This window comes from Eulemur rufifrons, chromosome 17 (assembly GCF_041146395.1).
Source record: "Eulemur rufifrons isolate Redbay chromosome 17, OSU_ERuf_1, whole genome shotgun sequence".
Classification (NCBI taxonomy): Eukaryota; Metazoa; Chordata; class Mammalia; order Primates; family Lemuridae; genus Eulemur; species Eulemur rufifrons.
The window spans coordinates 37341935-37362875 of record NC_090999.1 but is presented as its reverse complement, the minus strand read 5'-3'; the positions used below and the strand labels follow the sequence as shown (position 1 = coordinate 37362875).

At 39.7% G+C, this 20941-nt stretch overlaps 1 protein-coding gene across 1 annotated transcript in view; it reads right to left on the bottom strand.

Moving 5' to 3' along the window:
* The window catches only part of RAB3C (RAB3C, member RAS oncogene family), a 208733-nt gene extending 188530 nt beyond the window's left edge, over nt 1-20203 (bottom strand). The window contains exon 1 of the mRNA XM_069492485.1: nt 19976-20203. Coding sequence (XP_069348586.1) covers nt 19976-20203 — 228 coding nt within the window. The remainder of the gene's footprint in view (nt 1-19975) is intronic.
* Between the last annotated feature and the right edge of the window lie 738 nt (nt 20204-20941).

Here is a 20941-nt window from a genome sequence, read left to right as displayed (position 1 = left end):
ATTGTTACTAAACTGCCTCAGCATTTCTTCCCACTGACCTGGGAACAAGGGTAGACTCAGGTTCCGTGGAGCCTGAAGTGTATACAATTGGGGGTGGGGGACAGCATCTTGCAGACTTTCAGTGTTTTTCAGGTAGGCAGTGAGAGAGGTATGCCTCTAGGTGGTGATGGTGGGGCACTCTGATGTAGCAATCTTATATTAATAGGTGAAAGTTTCAAAATGGCAAAGCACAACTTTCTAAGATTGGGTGTTGAGTTTTTTCCCTCGGTCCAAGCCACAAATAATAAGAACTAATATTTCTAGAAGGTTCTATGTTAAATGAAGTACATATTTTACCCTGATTATTCCTCATATTCATAATATGAGGTAGGTATTTTAATTGCGCTCTTTTTGCAGATGAAGAAATTGGAATTGAGGGAATTTAGGAAACCTCTAGAATGAAGCTACTTTAGGATTTGAACCCTGCAATTTGACATCAAGGGCCATGGTTCTAACCAGAATGCTATCCTGGTTCTTGAGAGGCATAGTTCTTCCAGATGATCTTCTTTCCTTGTATAATATTTCCTTCAACTTTTCAAAGGTATGAATAAATATCCCTCAACCTGAACAACTGCAATAATAGCAAGGAAGAATGGTGATGATTATGAGAACTAAAAATATGTGAATAAAATTTAGGCGTACAATCAAACTTTATAATCAAATATGTGTGGTATTTTTCCTTTTTTATTTGTATATATTCATGGGGTATAAACGCAATTTTTCTACATTGGTGTATTACACTGGGTGGTGAGGTCAGAGCCTTCAGTGCCTCCATCACTGAAGTAACTCACATTGTATCCACCAAGTTACCTCTCATCAACCACCCTCTTCCGCTGACCCCTCCAATTCTCTATAATCCATCATTCTATACTCTGCTTCCATGTGGACAAGTTATTTAGCTTTCACTTGTAAGTGAGAACATGTGATATTTGTCTTTTTGTGTCTGAGTTGTTTCATTTAACATGTTGCTGCAAAAGACACATTTTTATTCTTTTTATGGCTGAGTAGTTTTCCTTGTGTATATATACCAGATTTGCTTTATCCAATCCTTCATTGATGGACACTTAGGTTGATTCCATATCGTTGCTATTGTGAATAGTGCTGCAATAAACATATCAGTGCAAGTATTTTGGGGATATAATGATTTCTTTTTATTTAGGTAGATACCCAGTTGTGGGACTGCTGAATTTTATGGTGGCTTTATTTTTAGTTCTTTGAGAAATCTCCATACTGTTTTCCTGAGAAGTACTGATTTACATTTCAACCAATAGTACATAAGAGTTCCCTTTTCTCCACATCCTTGCCAACATCTGTTATTTTTTGTCTTCAATAATAGCTATTCTGATTGGTGTAACAGGGTATCTCGTTATTTTAATTTGCATTTCTCTGATGATTAGTGATGTTAAACATTTTTTCACATACCTGTTGGCCATTTATCTTCTTTTGAAAAGTGCTTATTCATGTCCTTAGCCCACTTTTTAATGGGGTTATTTGGTATTTTTTTGTTGAATTGAGTTCCTTGTAAATTCTGGATATTAGTCCCCTATGAGATGTATAGTTTGCAAATATTTTCTCTCATTCCACAGATTATCTGTTCATTCTTGATTATTTCTTTTGCTGTGCAGAAGCTTTACAACTAAATATTTATAAAATAAATAAGCATGATCATAACTGTTAGATATAACTATACTTATTCATGTATTCAACATGTACTAATATGTCCTGTGGGCCAATCATGATAGTTGCTGAGATTCCTGAGTTAAATAATGCACAGTCCATAACCTATAGAAGTTCATAATTTAGTGGAGACGACAGATAAGAAGTCAAAATCAGAATGACAGATTGTTCATATATCTGTTAATAATACAACTTTTATTCAGATATGGTAGGCTTTAACTGTTGCTTTCATCTTGATTTGTTATTATTCTCTATCTGGAAAAAGTGTCGACATTAAATGTTTTTCCTTACACTATTTACTAACGAATTCTCATCACACAAATACACAAATTATATTAGGGTTAGGGTAGAGTCCATGAGATATCTTAAGCCTATGTCTCCCCCTATACTTTCTTTCCTATTGCCCAATTTTAAGACACCCTGGGCTCTTTCCATAAGATCTGCCATGTTTCCAGGGTTTGACTCCATAGATGGAGACATGAAAGATGTGTCTATATGTTTCCCAACACCCATCCTAAAAGACACTATAGAGCAGTGCTTATTTCAGGCTGAGCCCTCCCTGCCTTTGTCCAGGTAAAGGTTCGAGAAGTTAAACAAATGAAACTCTGGGCTGCCTACCCTCCTTAAAACAGGTCAGTTCCCACTAGTTGTTGGAATTTTGCATAGGCCTTCCTTTGAAGACATCACTCCATGACTTAAGAAACATTTGAAAATCACTGTGGCAAATGCCAAAAATCTTTGGTTGAGATAGAAACAGTACTAAAACCTCCCCATTTTGGTTCATATACTATTCAGAATAGAAAACTGAATTGAAGGGGAACTGAGAGAAAATGCTTCTAGACTTCAATATCTAAGAATGTAGCAAATAGGAGGGCAAGGAAAGATTCAAAAACAAAATTAGCAACCATTTGGAAGTAGGACTGCATGTGGTCATGAAGAGAGGGAAGGGTGATAAGTTGGTGGGGAAAGCAAGTAGACCTATTGTCAGGTAGAGTATGATGGAGCCCTTAAACTGTGATGCTATTCTTCAGGCACCTTATACCTCTGTCCCCAGCCACTCCAAAGAATAGGCTTCCAGCCAGCAGCCATATTTGGGACAACCTGAGATTGTTTTCTGGCTCCATAAATCAGGAGGAGGTCTGAGAAGAGTATCTTTGTCTGCCTAGATCTATCCCCAATCTTGCCTTCAGTCTGCATTAGCAGACATAATGTGACAAGAGGCACTTTAGGTCACTTGGGACCTGTTCCTTAGAATGGCAGTTATCGTCTGGGAAGCTTATTGAAAATCCATATTCCCTGGTTCTATTTACAGAGAGATTCTAATTCAGTAGGCCTGCGATGAGGTTCAAAATCTACATCTTTAACAAATTCCCCAAATGATTCTAACAAGGTACTGACTTCAGGACCACACTTTGAGGCCTGAAAATAACATGGTTTCTATGCTAAAGTCATTGACCAGACACTCCTCTGGAAAACAATGGTGCTGATAAATCCCAGTGTAAAAAACTGTTCACACACGTCCCTACTTTCTATAGCCTTCTTTGTCTGGTTGCTTTCATACATGAATCTCACTCACATTCTGAGATCAGCCCATCTGCAAACTTCAGTGCCTCCCAAGTGTAGAATTGCCTTCATGTTGCTAGAGTCATTGTCATCAACAAGGCCAGGCTAAATGGTCTCAGCAGGTCTTGATTTTTCACTAGTCTCTGAGTAAGGGACCCTCTCTCCTCTAGTCTCTGCTTTCAGCCTTTATGTCATTACAAGACTCAATTTAGAATTTTACTCTCAAAACCACACATAAAGACCTTGTTACAACATTCAAGAAAGCCAGCAAAATGAGAAAAATGCTTTCAATTTTCACTTTCTTGTTTCCAATTGATTATAAATTTGTGATAAATTAAATGGTAGAGATAAAAGTCTTCTGAGCTTTGTCTTGACCCAAAGGTTAATTGCTTTGTAAAATTTGAATGGGGGGTGGCAGGGAGAACTTCCGTACTTTTCTCTTTCTTAAAATAGAAGAACAGCTCTATTGGCTTAACTAAAATGAAATGATTTATATAACTGGTTCACTTCTTCCCCTCAGTTACAGTAAAGAGTCAATGATAGGCTTCATGAGCGTGGGTCAGCCTTGCACATGGGGGGGTGGGGTGGGGAGGGGAGTCTAATTTGAAGAGTCCAGGGAAGGTGACCCCACCATTCAGGTTGCTGCTGAAATCTCACTCATTCTTCTGGTTAATAAACTACTATTTTAAATTTCGAATACCATTGGAATATTTTAGACATTAGTCTATCATTCATGCATAACTTCATGTAAATCAACATTTAGCTCCTGATAAGTTTTGAAAGACTATGATTTCAGAATCCAGGAGCATGTTTCACCAGCTATGCTCCCTCTTTCTCAAAATTTTGCCAGAAATCCCAATGGCTTCTCCACTCAGTTGCCCAGTGTGCAAACTAAGTAGAGGTTGGGGGAAGGAGGGGTTCATCACATTCACCACCTTCCCCCCTTCCCAGAATTGGGGAGACTGCTGCTCCAGTGAGCCAGATTTGCGCAGTGAGGGTGAGGCCCTGGGACCTACTTTCCAGTCCTTTGTACTTGCTGTTGCCATATGGTTGAAAATAGCTAGGTATATAGGGCATGTGTTTGTGCTTTCATTTACTCTTTCTCTCATTCACATACTGCTGAAAAATAAAAAACTTCTTTCTGGTTCAGTTTCCAATTGTAAGACTTGCACTCTTTGCCCTGAGCCTCAAACCTGGCTTCCAGGAAACCTACTGGGTCAACACATTTTGTGCTGCTATTAATATAAAGAAGCGCCTAAGGCTGGATAATTAATGAAGAAAAGAGGTTTATCTGGCTCCCCACTCTGCAGATTGTACAAGAAGCATTGGGCCAGCATCTGCTTCAAGGAGCTTCCAATCAAGGTGGAAGGTGAAGAGGGAGCAGGTGTGTCACGCGGCGGGAGAGGGAGCAAAAGAGGGAGGAGGGGGTGCTCATGCTCTTTAAGCAACCAGCTCTCCTGTGAACTAATAAAGTGAGAACTCACTCATTGTGGGAGAGCACCAAGCCATTCATGAGAGATCCACCCCCATACCCCAAACACCTCCCACCAGGCCCACAGTCTACACTGGGGATCAAATTTCAACATGAGATTTGGAGGAGACAAACATCCAAACCATATTAGCCATGTATTGTCAGAAGACCTCCTGTCTTTAATTTTCCAGCACGTGAGAGTTTTCTAATCATCCACGTTAAAGCCTCTTTATAAAGACGGAGCTCTCTATAAAGAAGTGCCCCTTGTGATATATGTCAACACTGCTGTAATCCTTGGCTAATATTATTAATAATTTATCTGAGCACATCCTGTGGCCTACAACAGTAGTACTAAAAATGTGGTCTGAGGGTCTCTAAACCCTTTCAGAGAACCTCTGAGGTCAAAACTACTTTCACAATAATACTAAGTTTTTATTTGCTTTCTTTATTCTCATTCTCTCATGAGTGTACAGTGGAGTTTTCCAGAGGTTACGTGGTGTGTGATACTGCAACAGATTGAATGAGAAAGCAGATTTGAAAACCTAGCTGTCCTCTATTAAGCCAGATATTAATGAGATTTGCAAAAATGTAAAATAATGCCATTCTTCTCACTAATTGTATTGTTTTTCAAAATGTAGTTATTTTTCATTAAAAATATATCTAGTACATGCAATGGGTTTATTATTTTAAATTAATATTTTACATTTTTTCAGTTTTAATTTACAATACAGTAAACATCAATAGGTATAACCCCCACAACACATGGTCTTTGGTGTCCTCAACCAGTTCTAAGGGTGTAAATGGGTCCAAAAAATATGAGAACACTATAAGAGGCATATTACATATATTATAGTATTTCTTAAAACAACCCTACAAGGCAAATACTATTATCCTTATTTCACAGAAAATGAAAATCAGTACATTGCAGAGTTAAATAATTTGCCAGAGTTGAACTATCAGACACCCCAAGTCCCTTATTTTCTCTTGTACTGTCTCTCTCATTTCTCTTATTCAAGTTGGCCCTGTGTTAGGCTTACTTGTAAGAGACTAAATACACAAATGGTCAACAGCCGGATCATATATAAAAATAGACCTTTGATACACAACCTGCAGCAACCTGCCTAGGAAACCAACCTCCTTATCTATAATAAAAAACAGAAAGCCAGCCTGCCAGAAGTGAGACTTGCAGGAAGTCAGACTGCTCTAACTAGTGACAATCCTGGAAGCTATAGAAAAACTTCTGTGACAATCAGCCCAAAAGGGCCAGGACTTGATTAATAACTAACAGCTTCCCTAATTTTCAACTTTGCTTCCAATTTAGGACCAATCAATACATGCCAAATGCGCACCCTTAGCCAATCACATAGGATGGCCTGCATCTAGTTAGCGTGCCTACAGCTTTTCCATGCCAACAGCCTCCCACTAGGGCATACCTGAAGCCTCTCCTTTTTTCCAGTTTAAATCTTTCCCACTCCTCTGCTTGCCTTTGAGTCTCTGCCAAATTGCAAGTAACAGGGGCTGACTCCCTTGCTATAGCTACACTTGTTCTCATCTAGTTGGTCTTCGTTTATTTCCACACTTGTTTCTTTTTATTATCCCATAAGTCACTGGAAGATAGAAAGCTTAAAAACCCTCGACTCCCTTGTCTTCAGAGCTGAGCACTTTGCATAGCACATAGAAATCGCTCATAAATGTCTGATGCTTTCAGACAAAGCTGTACCAGGGGTTGTTAGACTAAAACACTGCCACTGCCTGGCTCTCCAGCTATTTTCTGTTCAGACCCAGGGGGGGGTCTATACCACTCTACCTTCCACATCACTGGTTCCCAGATATTTTGGGCTTCTAAGACCAAAATAATGTTAATAACAAATAAATACAAATGGGTAATTGAGAGAGGATTGCCATTTTCTTCCCAAGAAAGGTTTTTAAAAAATCTACCATCCACCAGATTACCAAAAGAATGAAAGGAATTAACTATAATAAATAATATTATTTTAATTTAAAGTGTTTCTTGAAATTGAATAAATTTAATTTTATTAAAAAGCACATTGCCTTGATCTTCCTTTGGTGGCATATTTGTCAGAGGCAGAAAGTCAGCGGTCGGCGCTTGGGAACATTGCTCGTGCAGCGGGGAGTGTGCTCAGCCTTGCAGAGCAGAAGGCCGGCACTGAATCCCCTCCCCTGCCTGGCACACAGGCTCTCCTGGGCTCTCTGGGACTGAGCCAGAAGTCTCACTGGCTTTTGTTACTGAAGTTCTCAGCCCAATTTTTTTTTCCCTTTTCAAAGGATATTGGAACATCTCAGGGAGGGTTAAAGGACCCAGGTTCCCTGGCATTTTTCTCCATGCAGACATTCACCCAGTTTTAACTGAAAATTAATTTATTTCTTTACAAAGCAGACATTAATAGCCATATATGTGTTCAAAGTGCCAACTCATTAGCAATTGCTTGAGCCTTCAATAGAATTATCCAGTAAATACTCACTATAATAATTAACGGGGACCATGTGGATAGCCCAAGCAAAACAAAATAGAAATTGTAAAACTTACCATATTATTCAAATTATCAGGGGTATGAACATCAGAAGACAATGCCATATGATATCTAATTAAATTTCCCTAAAATGTGTATTTGGGCTCTATGCCCTCTCATTTGATAATCAAATTCTTTTATATATGAAATATTCATCAAAAATTACCTTTCTCACTGTGCTGGATGTGTTTCTTTGCCTTCCAGATCCACTCTTAACCCAATCGCACCCGGCTCTGTGCTCCAGGAAGCTAACTTTTGTGAACTGCTAAAATGGAGAAGTTCCCACCCTTGTTGGCTAACCTCCAGGTGGGCTCAGCCAATGAGAGGCACAGGTAAGAGATCAGAGGACAGGCTGTATGAGAGGTCAGGTGCATGCCCTTGTACTTCCCGGATGAACCATTGATTGGTAGTGGCTGTGTTCTAAAAGGCCAAGGCTCCAATCTAATATCCCTCTCCTACTGCTACAGCTACAGTTGTCTACTGGGCCTAGTTACAACTTCCTGCCTGTTCCCTTCATTTAGGGGAGAGGGGTTGGTAACGACTCCATGATGCTAGCTCAGGCCTGCACCATCCCTTGTTACCTCCCTAAACCCTGCACAGACCTTTGCAAATCATTAAATTCTTCTAAATTACCCCTTTTGTTTCTTCCCGAAACCCTGATACTTTACATACTTCAATTCTTTCCAATTTTACATCTCCTTTATACTTTTATATTTAGTTTATTTGCCATTATTTTGCACATGATGCTTTACAAAGATTCTAAAACTGATTTAGTGGTTTGCAAAGATTGTAAACCCCTTGAAGGTGGAGACCTTGCTTTTCATTTCTTCATATCCATCAGCAGCCTGAGCAAAGTGATTTGTATCAATTGATGCTCACATTTGCTATCACTTTTATCTTGCTGATTGAGCTACTACGATGACAATGTCCAGGACTGGCAAAGTTAGTATCATGGGTGCAAAGGAAGAAGGAAAAGAAGAACATTCCTACTACTGAAAACAAGTACTGAAAATAAGCTAGGAAAATGCTGTGCTTTTTCCTTAAATCTGACTTGAGAAATAAATATGTAGTAATTAAATGCTTAATTTGTACCTAATTTCAGCTGCATTTATATAATGCCAGACTAACTAGTCAGTTCAGTGTAACTTTCAATGAATCAGTAGAAAAATAACAACAGGTGACCTGGGGGCACAGACACAGCTCCCATTGTAGGCCCGCAGCTGCTGGCATCACTGAGCAGTATCCTGAGGAAATTATATTCCAGGATTGGAATAACATCTCTCTATGAATCCAGTGATTTATAATTATTTTGTTCTAGGGCAGGACATCAATTTTATGAGCATTTAATAAACATGCTGTATGGGCTTGCCTTCCCTGTGCAGTTGATGGCTCCATTTAAATGCACAGATGGCTCCAAAACACCAGGAAACACCTCAACAACCCAGCTGACTGCACTTAGGCATACTAAAATTTACCAGTGGTTTATGAGGGGAACTCAGGCATCCAGAAGACACTTCCCCTTGTCAGTAGGCTTGTACATATCATTATGCCACGAAACCAGTTCTTTGTATAGATGTTTGTGTGTATTAGAACTACAATTTATGGTCCAAAAAGTCTATTTGCAGTTCCAGAAAGTATGGTATTAGGTAGGTGAAGTCCATATTGGTAAAATAAAGGATGTTGAGAGAAATAATAATGACTGATTTATTAAGAACTTACTATGTGTTAGGTACTGTGCTAATAACCTTATCATTTTGTGTACTCTTTGCAATAAGATGATAAGATGATATTATTACTCCCAATTTACAGGTGAAAAAACTGAGGCCTAGAGAAGTTAATCAACTTGCCTGAGGTCATAACATCCGTAAGTCTTAGTACAAAGATTTGAACTCAGACAGCCTGGCCTTGAAGCCCATTCTTAATCACTAAACCACTATGTGATATTGTTGTCTTAGAAGAATTTAAAGCCAAGTAAGTCTGGAATAGGTACAATGTTAAACTAACACTAATGTGTTCAGGCAGGTTAAACAAGTTGGACGGTAATACATGCAGATTATAATACAGTAGCAAAGGGAGGCGTCTGTGAGATCCGATTGGACTTCCCAGGACCCATACACCAAAGCTCATGAATATTAATAAAAACGATTTTCATACTCACATTCTGAGCCGCTTTTTTTCCAATTTGGTTAACAATAACAATGAATATGGCTTATAAGAAAACAATACAATAAAAGTGAAAAATTAGAACAGGAGAGGAAAGCAGCTAGATACATGAAGGGCGACAGACACTGAAGAAAGAAAAGAAAAAAATACAAATAAACCTAAGAATATAGAAAACATCACTGGATGACCACAAAGTGAAGTGGTCCTCCTCAAGGGATTCATACTGATAATGCTAAGAGTCAGGCTGGCTTATCTTTCATGGTCTTATTTTCTTTTTGTCCTCCTACGGTAAACAAATGTGCAACACTTGTTAGAAGGATTTTCATTACAAAATTTAATTTGTTTAAAGTTTTGGCAGTTTGAAGCTTCCAAAACTTCAGTTAGGCCATTCTTTCTGGTAGCATTTCAATTTTTAGAAGGTTTGAGAGCTGCTTAGCAGTCTTGGGATCAAAGTCTTGTAGGCAGTAGGCTGACTGGAGCATCATCAAAGATATCAATCTGGATGGAATATAATGTCATGATTTGTCCATTTTTACTTTACATATTTCTGGAAAAACTTTTTTCTCCATGAATTGTTGGCTACATTCTGATTTTTTATTTTCATCAGAGTTATAAAGTTTAAAGCAGTGGAGAGAGCCATGTGACCAGGGGAAATTATCTAACCTCTCTGAGACTTGGTTTCCTCATATCTTTAAAAAGATTGATATTAATACTGCCATTCCAAGGGTGTAAGAATCACAAATAAAATATGCACAGTCCAAATAAAATATGTCACAAATAAAATATGCTGGTCCAGAGCAATTGCTCAAACATAGCAGTTCTAGAGAAAGGGTGTAGCAGAATGGGTTAAGAGATAAAGCTCCATGCTCAGACCTGTTAACCACTTGTTAGCTACATGACCTTGGGCAAGGTATTCACACTCTGTGCCTCACTTTCCTCATCTGTAAACTGAAGAAAAGAACAGCATCTATCTCATGGGGGTTTTGTGAGGATTAGAGGACTTACTACCTGTAGAGCATGCACAGCTATACCTGGCACATTACACATTAGAGATCATTGAATGCAGTTTTTTTTTTTTTTTAGTTGAACCTATCCCCTTCATTTTACAGATCAGATAACTGATGCCTAGAGAGATTAAGTTATTTGCCCCAAGATTACACGGAGAGGCCTCAAATCCAGTCTCTTGCCCTGATGCCCCTTCTATATCCCAGTGTCTTGACGCACCTTGCCCACAAGTTCCCACTGTGCATTGCCCTTTTGCACTGTATAGCTGCTTCTCCTCCTCCACATATGACCTTCAGTCCTTATAGTCATACAGGTAAATTTTCCACAAAAGTAGAGGTGAATTACCATGAAGCTGATTGAAGATTAGGCTTTAGGTTCCTTCCAAGTGACCCCAGCCATGTGTTCACATAGCCATCTGCTTTCTGTCACTGTTGCATAAGTAAGATATTTTTGTACTAAAAATATTTTTCCTTAGAAAGGATCAGCAAACAGTAAAAGCTTCAGGCTCTGATAGTCTAAATCCATCCCTGCTCAAATGGAGGGCAAAATGGGAGGAAAGTCTGGATCTGAGAAAGAAGCAGTAGGCAATAAATGCTGTGGTGGAAAAAGCAAGCAAACAAGCAAAAACACATACATACCTCTCTCTCTCCCCTTTCAGAAGTAAAAGCTCACCCTTATCCTTCAAATGGCTGGCGCCCTCTTCTCCCCCAGGGCTCAGCTTAGCTATCATCTTGCGTAAACCCTCCTTGATCACCTAACTAAAATTGGTTTCCCCTTCTCTGTTCTTGTGTTTCATTTATCAGAGTGTGCTGATTATTTCTCCATGGCGCTTAACATAATCTATGTATTTTTTGTATGCATTTACTTTCAATCTCAGATTCCTTCACAGTGTCTGGCACATAGTAAAGCTCAATAAATGCTGAGTGAGTGAGTGACTGACTGACTGACTAAATGAACAAATAGCTTTTTCATTTGTCAGTTCTCAGCTCAGATATAGGTGCTCCCAGGAAACTTTTCCAGAGTCCCCAAGACTGGGTTAGGCATCTTTGCTGGGTATCCTGTGCTCAGGCCTTTGGGACCATTTCTAACAGCAACGGGGTTCTATCTGCCATCAGATGCTTGGCTTCCTATGGCAGACCTTGTGCATCCTTCACCATTCTGTCCCCAACACCTAGCACAGTGCCTGGCACACGGTAGGCACCCAACAAATATTTGATTCAATTAAATTACTTGAGTACAAAAATCTAAATGTCAGTACACTATTTTTAGAAAAGAAGAAAACTGACATTTATTGAGTGCCCGTTTTGTGCCCAGTATTGAACTATGTATAAGTATTTATAACAGCAAATACTTAACGGCTAAGGGGTAGATGTTGTATCCCCTCATTTCACAAATGAGTGAGTGGAAGCACAGAGAAGTTTGGGCTTGAGGTCACCCCACTATTGAGAATCAGAAGCAGCATCTGGACCTGGATCACCAGACTCCGAGTCCCTGCTCGAGCCACAGGGCCACTCTGCCTCTCAGCAGAATATAGTTACGGATCCACAGGGTGATCCTGTCTTCCGTGTTTGTTTCCCTGTCTTCCTGCGTAGCTGGTAAGCTCTACCAGGCCAGGAACAAAGTCGTTGCCATCCTTTGTATTTCGTCAGTGCTGTGAAGAGGGGTTTAAACACAGTGGGATGCGGGAGCTGCTGCTTTCGGCTGCCTGACAGAGTGAATGTTTTCATGCATCTTGACATTTCACACACAGCATCAGCTTCCTCTCAGGAGTGAAACTAAATCTTGCCTTTCTCAATCTCTCAGGAAAAGCAGATGCTAAGTTAAAAGAAATGTGATAGGGGAAAAGAGCATACAAATGACAGCACCAAGAATGGTCTTGGCAGCTGTCACTGGCTTCGCTGGTTTTCTTGAGGCGCTCGCCTGGGCAGAGAATGTTGGTTCCTTATAAATAGACCAGAGGGTTTGAACACCATCCTGAAGGGCAGCTAGACCACATGAGCACCACACGCAGAAATATTTTCCCACAGGGACTCATTCCATTTTACTCAGACTTCTTCTTCCACACACACTTCTTTGCACGCATGTTCCCCAACAGTGAAGACCGGCGTTCCAGAAATGTGCAGGAAGAAGTTAGTTGAATGTGTTTCAGTCCCTCCTTCTGTGCATATCTATGTGTTTTAAACACAAGGCAGATAATGCACGAAGCACTAATGCTGGTACACAGTAAGTTCCAAGCAAAACAACTGATTCTTTTCTGTAACTAGAAATAATGTCTTCAGCAGGTAATAAGGGAATACTAGAGATATTGAACAATGACATAGTTTGGAAAAAGTATGTGGTAGGAATTAAGATATGTGGGATTTAATATTGGATCCCTGAAGATTCACACAAATCACTTGGCCACCCCAGACCTCTTATACCAGGCACATGGGATTTGGACTCCATGTCTGTGTGGGAATCCCACTAGTTGCATACCCTAGATGTGACCTTGGGCAAATCACTTTGTCTTTCTGATTCTCTGTTTCCTCATTTATAAAATAGGACTAATAATACCACCTTCCCTCAATGGGTTGTTGCAAAAAAGAAATTCTTAAATGCATATAAACACAAAGTGCTTACTTTATAGGTTAGCACTGGGCTTGATGAAATGTTGCTATTACTAGTAGCATTCCCAAATGAGGAGGTTGGGCCAGAAAAATCCATAATCTTTTCCTTACCCAATGTTCTAGGTCTCTAAATATTGAGACTCAAAAATGCGCTGAGCCTATGGCGACAGTGTTGGAATCATAGCATTTGTCAGCATGGGATTAGTGACAGAGGCCACTCCTAGGACTTCAAGATCCTGCCCTCCATACTAATTATGGTTTGTTTTGGGTTTGTGGTGGGTTTTTTTTTTTTTTTTTTTTTTTTGTATTTTGATGCTTTGATATCTGAGGACTCACTGATTCTGGAGGGACTGCTCCTCCCAGGGTTAGCCAATTCCTAGAGACAGTAAACAACTTACAGGAGTGCTCTTTTCAAAAGCACACCAACCAATCCAGAGCCCACACCCCCAGCCACCTCCCTTATTGGGCTCTCACACTCTGGGCTACTGTCTACCTGCCCCGACCACACCACAGCCATGTACCAGACAACTAGGGGTAGCGCCCGTGCCCCAGAGCCTGCTGAAATTATTCACAGTAGACAATCCTAGACCTGCTACCCTGCCTCTCCCCTTCTTTCCTGCAAAAATCACACTAGAGGCTCTTGCCCACTGCTCCTCCCCTCCCTCTGCCTCCTGATGGAATCTGGTGGGAATTCCCCTGGTCCCCACGTGCCTCACTTACCCTCAACTATGTGCCCTTCTCATGGGATCTGCAAGTATAACTCTCTTTTCAATGACATTCGTCTCCCTATCTGTTGGCCTTGCCATATCTAAATAATAATAACTTCTATTTTAAAATGCCCTCTTCCTCTAGGCCCCCATTAGGGAGGAAGGGCTTCCATCCTTCACTGCATCCTTTACCCCATCTCCTTCATTAGATCGCGACATGCCTACTGCCTGCATATAGGGTTGCCATATGGGAATCAGAATCCCCTTTGGCTGCAGGCAGAACAGTAGGTACACATTTGGGGAGCAGATGGCACCTTTATGGAAAGGAAAAGTTCTCCTTTCCTGCAGCTACGCACAGCCCTGACTGAGTGCACAAGGCTAGGCAAGTGGCGCCCCAGCTGACAGTCGCCCATCTTGACCCATTGGCTGGCTCCTTGTCCAGTGCACATCGTGTACCTCTCTACGTGGCAGCCCTGGCCTCTGAACATCAACTCAGCCAGGCCAGAGCTCATAAATGGAAGAAACGGGGGCAAAGAGGGATGGAGGGAGAGGAACAATAAGGAAAAAGAGAAAGTAAAAATAACAAAGCTTGTTCTAATTCTTAAGGAAACAGTAATCCCCTCTGCCTTGCTCCTGCCCTTTTCATTATTATTTTTATTTCAGAGACAGGGTCTTACTCCGTCACCCGAGCTAGAAAGCAGTAGCTTACTGTAGCCTGAAACTCCTGTCCTCCGGTGATCCTCCTGCCTCAGCTTCCCAAGTAGCTGGAACTACAGGAATGTACCACCATGCCCACCTAATTTCTTTTATTTTTTGTAGAGAATGGGTCTTACTATGTTGCCCAGGGTTGGTCTCAAACTTCTGGCCTCAAGCAATCCTTCTGCCTTAGTCTCCCAAAGTGCTGGGGTTACAGGTGCCATCACACCTGGCTTACCCCTGACCATTTTAAACCTATATTCTTTAATTGAGCTGTGGGTTTTCTGGGAGAGGCTTACATTAGTTAGAATCAATCCTAAGTTCTGGGTTTGAATAATGTAAACCCAACTGAACAAGAAAAATCCTGTCCTTTCTTTTTTTTTTTTTTTTTTGAGACAGAGTCTCACTCTGTTGCCCAGGCTAGAGTGAGCGCCGTGGCGTCAGCCTAGCTCACAGCAACCTCAAACTCCTGAGCTCAAGCGATCCTCCTGTCTCAGCCTCCCGAGTAGCTGGGACTACAGGCATGTGCCACCATGCCCAGCTAATTTTTTCTATATATATTTTTAGCTGTCCATATAATTTCTTTCTATTTTTAGTAGAGATGGGGTCTCGCTCTTGCTCAGGCTGGTCTCGAACTCCTGAGCTCAAACGATCCGCCCACCTCGGCCTCCCAGAGTGCTAGGATTACAGGCGTGAGCCACTGCGCCCGGCCAAATCCTGTCCTTTCTTGAAGCAAAGAAAATTGTCATTTATTTAGAGGAACCACACTGTTAAATCTGGCCATCTTGACAGTCTAATTTCAACAACTGCTAGGATTCTTTAGTTTGCAAATATTTCTCTAAGCCTCAAAGTTCTTAATACTAGTGATCTAGACACTGAAAATAAATACTGGTGGTATCCTTCTCAGTAATGGATGCTATACTATTTTTCAATCTTCTCCTTGGGAAAACAAAATCCATTTAACATAGCCTTTCTCAAGACTAAACTGTTTTTTAAATTAGAAGCAAAATATTGTAGATCCCATCTTTGAAATATTTTTCTCTAATTGAAGTGAAAAACCACTCCAAATTTCTCTCCAATATATTCATAATAGCATTAATAGCAAAAAATAAGAGAACCAGCCCACATGTTTAGAATAGCTAAAGTTCTGAAAATTTTTGATTTGAGAATCATAAAAATGATAATAAAATAAAAATGCAATAAGAAATAATGATATAATAAAGGACAGAGGGATTTATAAATATATACCAATGGAATACAAAATTTATAACTGAGTATAAATGAATGATGATATTTCTCTAAACAAGTTCATTCCAAGGCAGTAATGAACTTCTACAAAGAGGAGGTATAACATGTCCAGAAAGAGATGTCAATGTGTCTAGTAGCTGTTAAAATGCTTTATTTGAATGTGAAATGTCGCAAATTCAGTAATTCAGTTTGTGGAATTAGAAAATCCCTATGCAGCACATGGAAAAAAAGGAAACCATAAATGAAAAACAGGAGAGCCTTCCCACCCAAGCTCTTCCCTCCTGATATCAGAAATACTACTTGAAATCTGGCCTCAAGTTTGATCTTTCTATGCCTTGTGGATTCCACTGGCAACACAGATGTGAGATTTATCACAATTTTTGTAACGCAGCACAATACTTACCTGGAGAGCGAACTGTATAGTAGAAATCATACTGGCCAGCTAGCAGCAGAACTGTATTTTAGGCTCTGCTCCCGTTTCTAACTGTAAGGTAAGGTCAAATCACTTAACCTCTCTAGGTCTTGATTTCCTAACTTGAAAATAGTTCTATGTATGGGCAGCTTAAAATTAATAGAGTGATCCAAATCACATCATTATCTGAAACCTGTCTTGGTAAAGGTAATAGTGCAGTGTACTACTTCTTGATGGTTTTCATACCATGAAACCATTTTGATCTTTTGTTTTGAAATATATAATAGCCCAAGATGATGTGGACACCTTAATTAATTAATTACACATTAATAGAAGTACATAAGAATACTACAAGTTGGGAAGAACAGTTAATTGGTTATTAAAACACAATGAGATGACCAACCATCAGTGTTAAATATGTTCCCAAATAAAATGCTTGTCAAAGTTGTTAAACAATCATAACTATATACAACTAAATATTTTCCAGCACATTTATATTATAGCATAAAGCGAGGATCCTAGAATTATTATAAAAATGCCTACACTTAAGCATACCACTCTTTATTATACCCCTCACATGACTGAATACACTGTGATGATTGCCTCTTTCAGAAACATTTTCAACATCCCAAAAGCATCACCCAAGATTGCCATCTTCATAAAACCACTACCATATTAAGACTTCTTCTTAATTATAGCACCATGGTGAAGGGGTACAAGCTCAGCATTAGAATCATTAGACCTAGCCTAGAAATGGCCTCTTAGCCACTTCCCATGTGTGACCCTGAACGAGTTATTTAACTTGTCCCATCTTCAGATTTCTCAGGTAAAATAGAAATAATAAAAATACAAAGTTGGGTGGCTGTGAGAATTAGAGATAAGGTACAGATAAGGCCTAGCATATGGTATTTTAATATCTATTTAACAAATGCTATCTATGTATGATATTTTTATAATTTGGTATTTTCTTGCAGAAGTACTTAATCATGAGTGTTAATTTCTTTCTCCAACTATACTACAAGTTCAACAGGCACAAAGTCTTTGTATAGTACTTCTTTTGAATATTTCACAATCTTCTAGGCCAGGTGTTATATAGTTGTGTAAAACTAATTTTCACACCCCCAGAATCATATGTGCCTTAGGAGCTCCTAATGTACCTGAAGAGAAAGAAATGAGATTATGTTTTAACTGTGAAGATATTAATGGCCATTAAACTACTGCTGTGACTAAGGAGAGGGAAAGTTATGGATTCCCAAGGTCTGACCCCTGATGGCAGTGGGGTATCCACAGAGCAGAAGAATGGAGGCCCTGCAATGAGGCCCCAGGCTGAGCTGGCTGTGAAGAGCCTTGAAGGTTTTAGAAAAATGGTGGATTATGGGAGATTAGAGGCAAACCTGAAAAGAACGGTATGCCAGAGGGTTTGGTTGGCTGAGAGAAGAGCCACATTCACCCGGAAGTAAGACATGGACAAAAATAACTTATTTCGGTGCCCAAAAAACATGAATGAATTAGCTCTGGCCTAGTATCAGCATTGAGTGTTTTAAGATAAATATTTTCTAAGTATGAGAAATAATTTATGTTATTTGAAATATATCTGGTTTACATTAAGGACAGATGATTTTATATTCCAACGACTGTCAAAAACCTAAATTGAAAAATTGCTAGAAATTAGAAGATTGGCTTAACACATCATCACATCATGTTGACATTTTATCTAAATGACTACAACAACCATTTTTAAATATCTCTAAGACACAAAGAAGAGAGGTGAAACTATGAGCTGTCAGCTACGAGAGTGATTGTTCTTTCATATTAGCAGAAAGAACATTGTCATAGAGTTAAGAGATGTGTAGTTACCAAATTAATTTAATTTTCAATTCACTGAAGCCCCTGAGATTTAAGGGCCCTTTCTTAAACTTTAATATGAAATTTATCATAAGACAATTGGTTGCCTGAAGCTCAAAAGAAAGAGAGGGAACCAGGACCCAGAGTGAAGCAATGGACAAGACTCCTTCTGTCTCCATACACAGGATTGTGTGACTGGCATCCTCACTGATTGAGGTCAAGTTCCTAAAGAGGGACCCTGCCAGCAAAAATGGCTTTGGGGAATAGTGGAGCAGTAGAGATGCCTTGCCTGGGGCCTACTTGTCCAAAGTTTTATGTGAGTTCTAATTAGACTTGGAAGACTCCAGAGCTAGAAAAAGTAAAATAATAACAATCTATTGTAAACTACATAAGAGGTCACCTGTCTATGTATTTGTCTGCATCTTTAAATTTTACTTTAAATATCTATTTTAATGAGACCTGTAAAAGGTTTAAAGGTCATTCAGTTTATGTAGATATTTTAGTGAAGGGCTCCTTTATTTTTTAAATAAGTTGAAATGCTGTAGCTGGGATTTGTCTTTCAACATTCCATATCTAAGAAGGGAGGTTTACCATCAGTCCTAGAAATTAGTTCTGGCACCAGCACCAAATGGAAGTAGCTGTTGGAAACGTCTCAGAAGGAGGTAAGAAATACCTCTTGAGAAATGCCTAAATACATGTCAAATCAATCCAAGTGGCAGAGATACAAATGAACAGAAAAAGGGGTCAAAACTGACTGTTGAAACATTCTATCTACGTACATATTACAATATCCATAAAATAATGACTACATAACTCTTCCTGTGTTTTCTTGTTTGTTTGTTTGTTTGTTTTTTCTTTTGAGACAGAGTCTTGCTCTGTTGCCCAGGTTAGAATGCCATGGCGTCAGCCTAACTCACAGCAACCTCAAACTCCTGGGCTCAAGCGATCCTCTTGCTTTAGCCTCCCAAGAAGCTGGGACTACAGGCACGCGCCACCATGCCTGGCTAATTTTTTCTATGTATATTTTTAGTTGTCCAGCTAATTTCTTTCTATTTTTAGTAGAGACAGGGTCTCGCTCTTGCTCAGGCTGGTCTCGAACTCCTGACCTCGAGTGATCTTCCAACCTCGGCCTCCCAGAGTGCTAGGATTACAGGCGTGAGCCACTGTGCCCGGCCAACTCTCTCTTCTTGTAACCAATTCTTTTTGGTCACTTCATCTCTTATATTACCTTGGATCTATTGCCCACATACATTTTTCTTCTGTTTCTTGCTCACTAGTCTTTTAAATTTACCCCAACCATTTAGTTAAGGAACCTCTGATCTTCTTCTAGGAGTAGGGAGAGGCAGAAAACTAGCCAAATGGTCTCAAAACTTGTGGGGAATCTTCTATAAGGGAAGACCTTATTTCAAATAAATATCTTGTATCATTTGTTTTGTTTTATTTGAGTGTATAGATAAACACAGCTCTTAGAGCTGAAAACACAAAATCTGCAAAGTATAAATAGAATATGTTCAAAGTTATATCTGGAGCTCTATAAAGGGTCTAAATCTAAGCTTTCCCTATATTTAGTTGTTCATCTTCTTTTTTAAAATGCCCAGGACAGGTTGCTTCCTGTAACCTGAAAGGCCAGATCTTCTTTGCCTATTTTATAGATTATAAAAAAGTGGCATAGAAAGATTCACAGAATTGCTCCAGGTCACAGATCACAGAAGGCAGAGCCAGACATCTCATGAAGTGTTTCTTCCACTGCCAAAGAGACAGAGGCTGGATTTTTTTTCTTCTGAAGACTCTTAAAAAGCATAACTTGACAACAAGACATAGTAATTCAATCTCCACATCTTAAAGAGGTATCACTCCCACAATCTTTGGAACATAATGTTCTGCAGTAAAGCAGCTGGAAACTGAGGCTCGTGAACCCCAAGGGGACAGAGCAAGGCAGAAAGTTTTTCCCTTACACACTTACATGTTCACTACCCTGGACTGAAGAACACTGCCAATTCAAAGCCACTTACCCAAATCTGAAGCTTGATTCTCTTTTCATTTTTGAATACAGTTTTTACTTTGAAGTCAATCCCAACTGTGCTGACAAATGCAGATGTAAAGGAGTCATCTGCATAACGGAACAGAAAAGATGTTTTCCCCACACTGCTATTGCCGATGATGAGCAATTTGAACATGTAGTCGAAATTCTGATCAGAGGAGTCTTTCTGGCCATACCTGGCATCTTGGGCAGAGGCCATCTGTAGTAAAACAAAACAAAACAAAAAAACAAAAGAGGTGTAGATCAGTCTCTCATCTCATATAAAGCCAGTAGCACACTCATTATTGGCCTTGCCAGAAACAGCTGTCAGACACTCAGGAGGCAAGTGAAGAGTGTTCCCAGTCTTCCTCTGATACTGGTATCCATGGCAATAATTCCCTGCTGGAAGACAGAACAGCGAATCTTACAGCCCTTTCCAGCTGTGTTGGTGCTTGTCACTGCTCAGCACTCAGAACCAATCAAAGACACCAAAGGAGATGTCTATAAGGGTAACATGAAAAGCAAAGATAGGAAGAATTGGCCAGGGCTCCTGGGCTCTGAAACTTTGTAATCCTAGTGATGGAGACACCAAAGTGGCCGAACAGCAGGGTGTTTCTTCCTGAATTATCTGAGTTACTAGAGTCTCTCTTACATCCCAGGGAAGCACACCCAAAGTACATCCCTATTTCATTTATTAACATATCAAATCAACATCCTAACATAAATGGTAGTGCCTTTCAAATTAGAAATAATGATGATGGCAAATACAGATAGTTCAAACAGTGTGCCAGGCATCTTTAACTTATTTAATCTAATCTGATGAAATCGGTGTGTTTATAATTCTCACCTTAAAATGAGGAAATCAAAGCCCAGAGATATTAAATAACTTCCTTAAATTTGTACAGGTGGTAAGTAGTAGAGGCAGGCAGGATTCAAATCAGGCAGTGTGGTGCCAGGG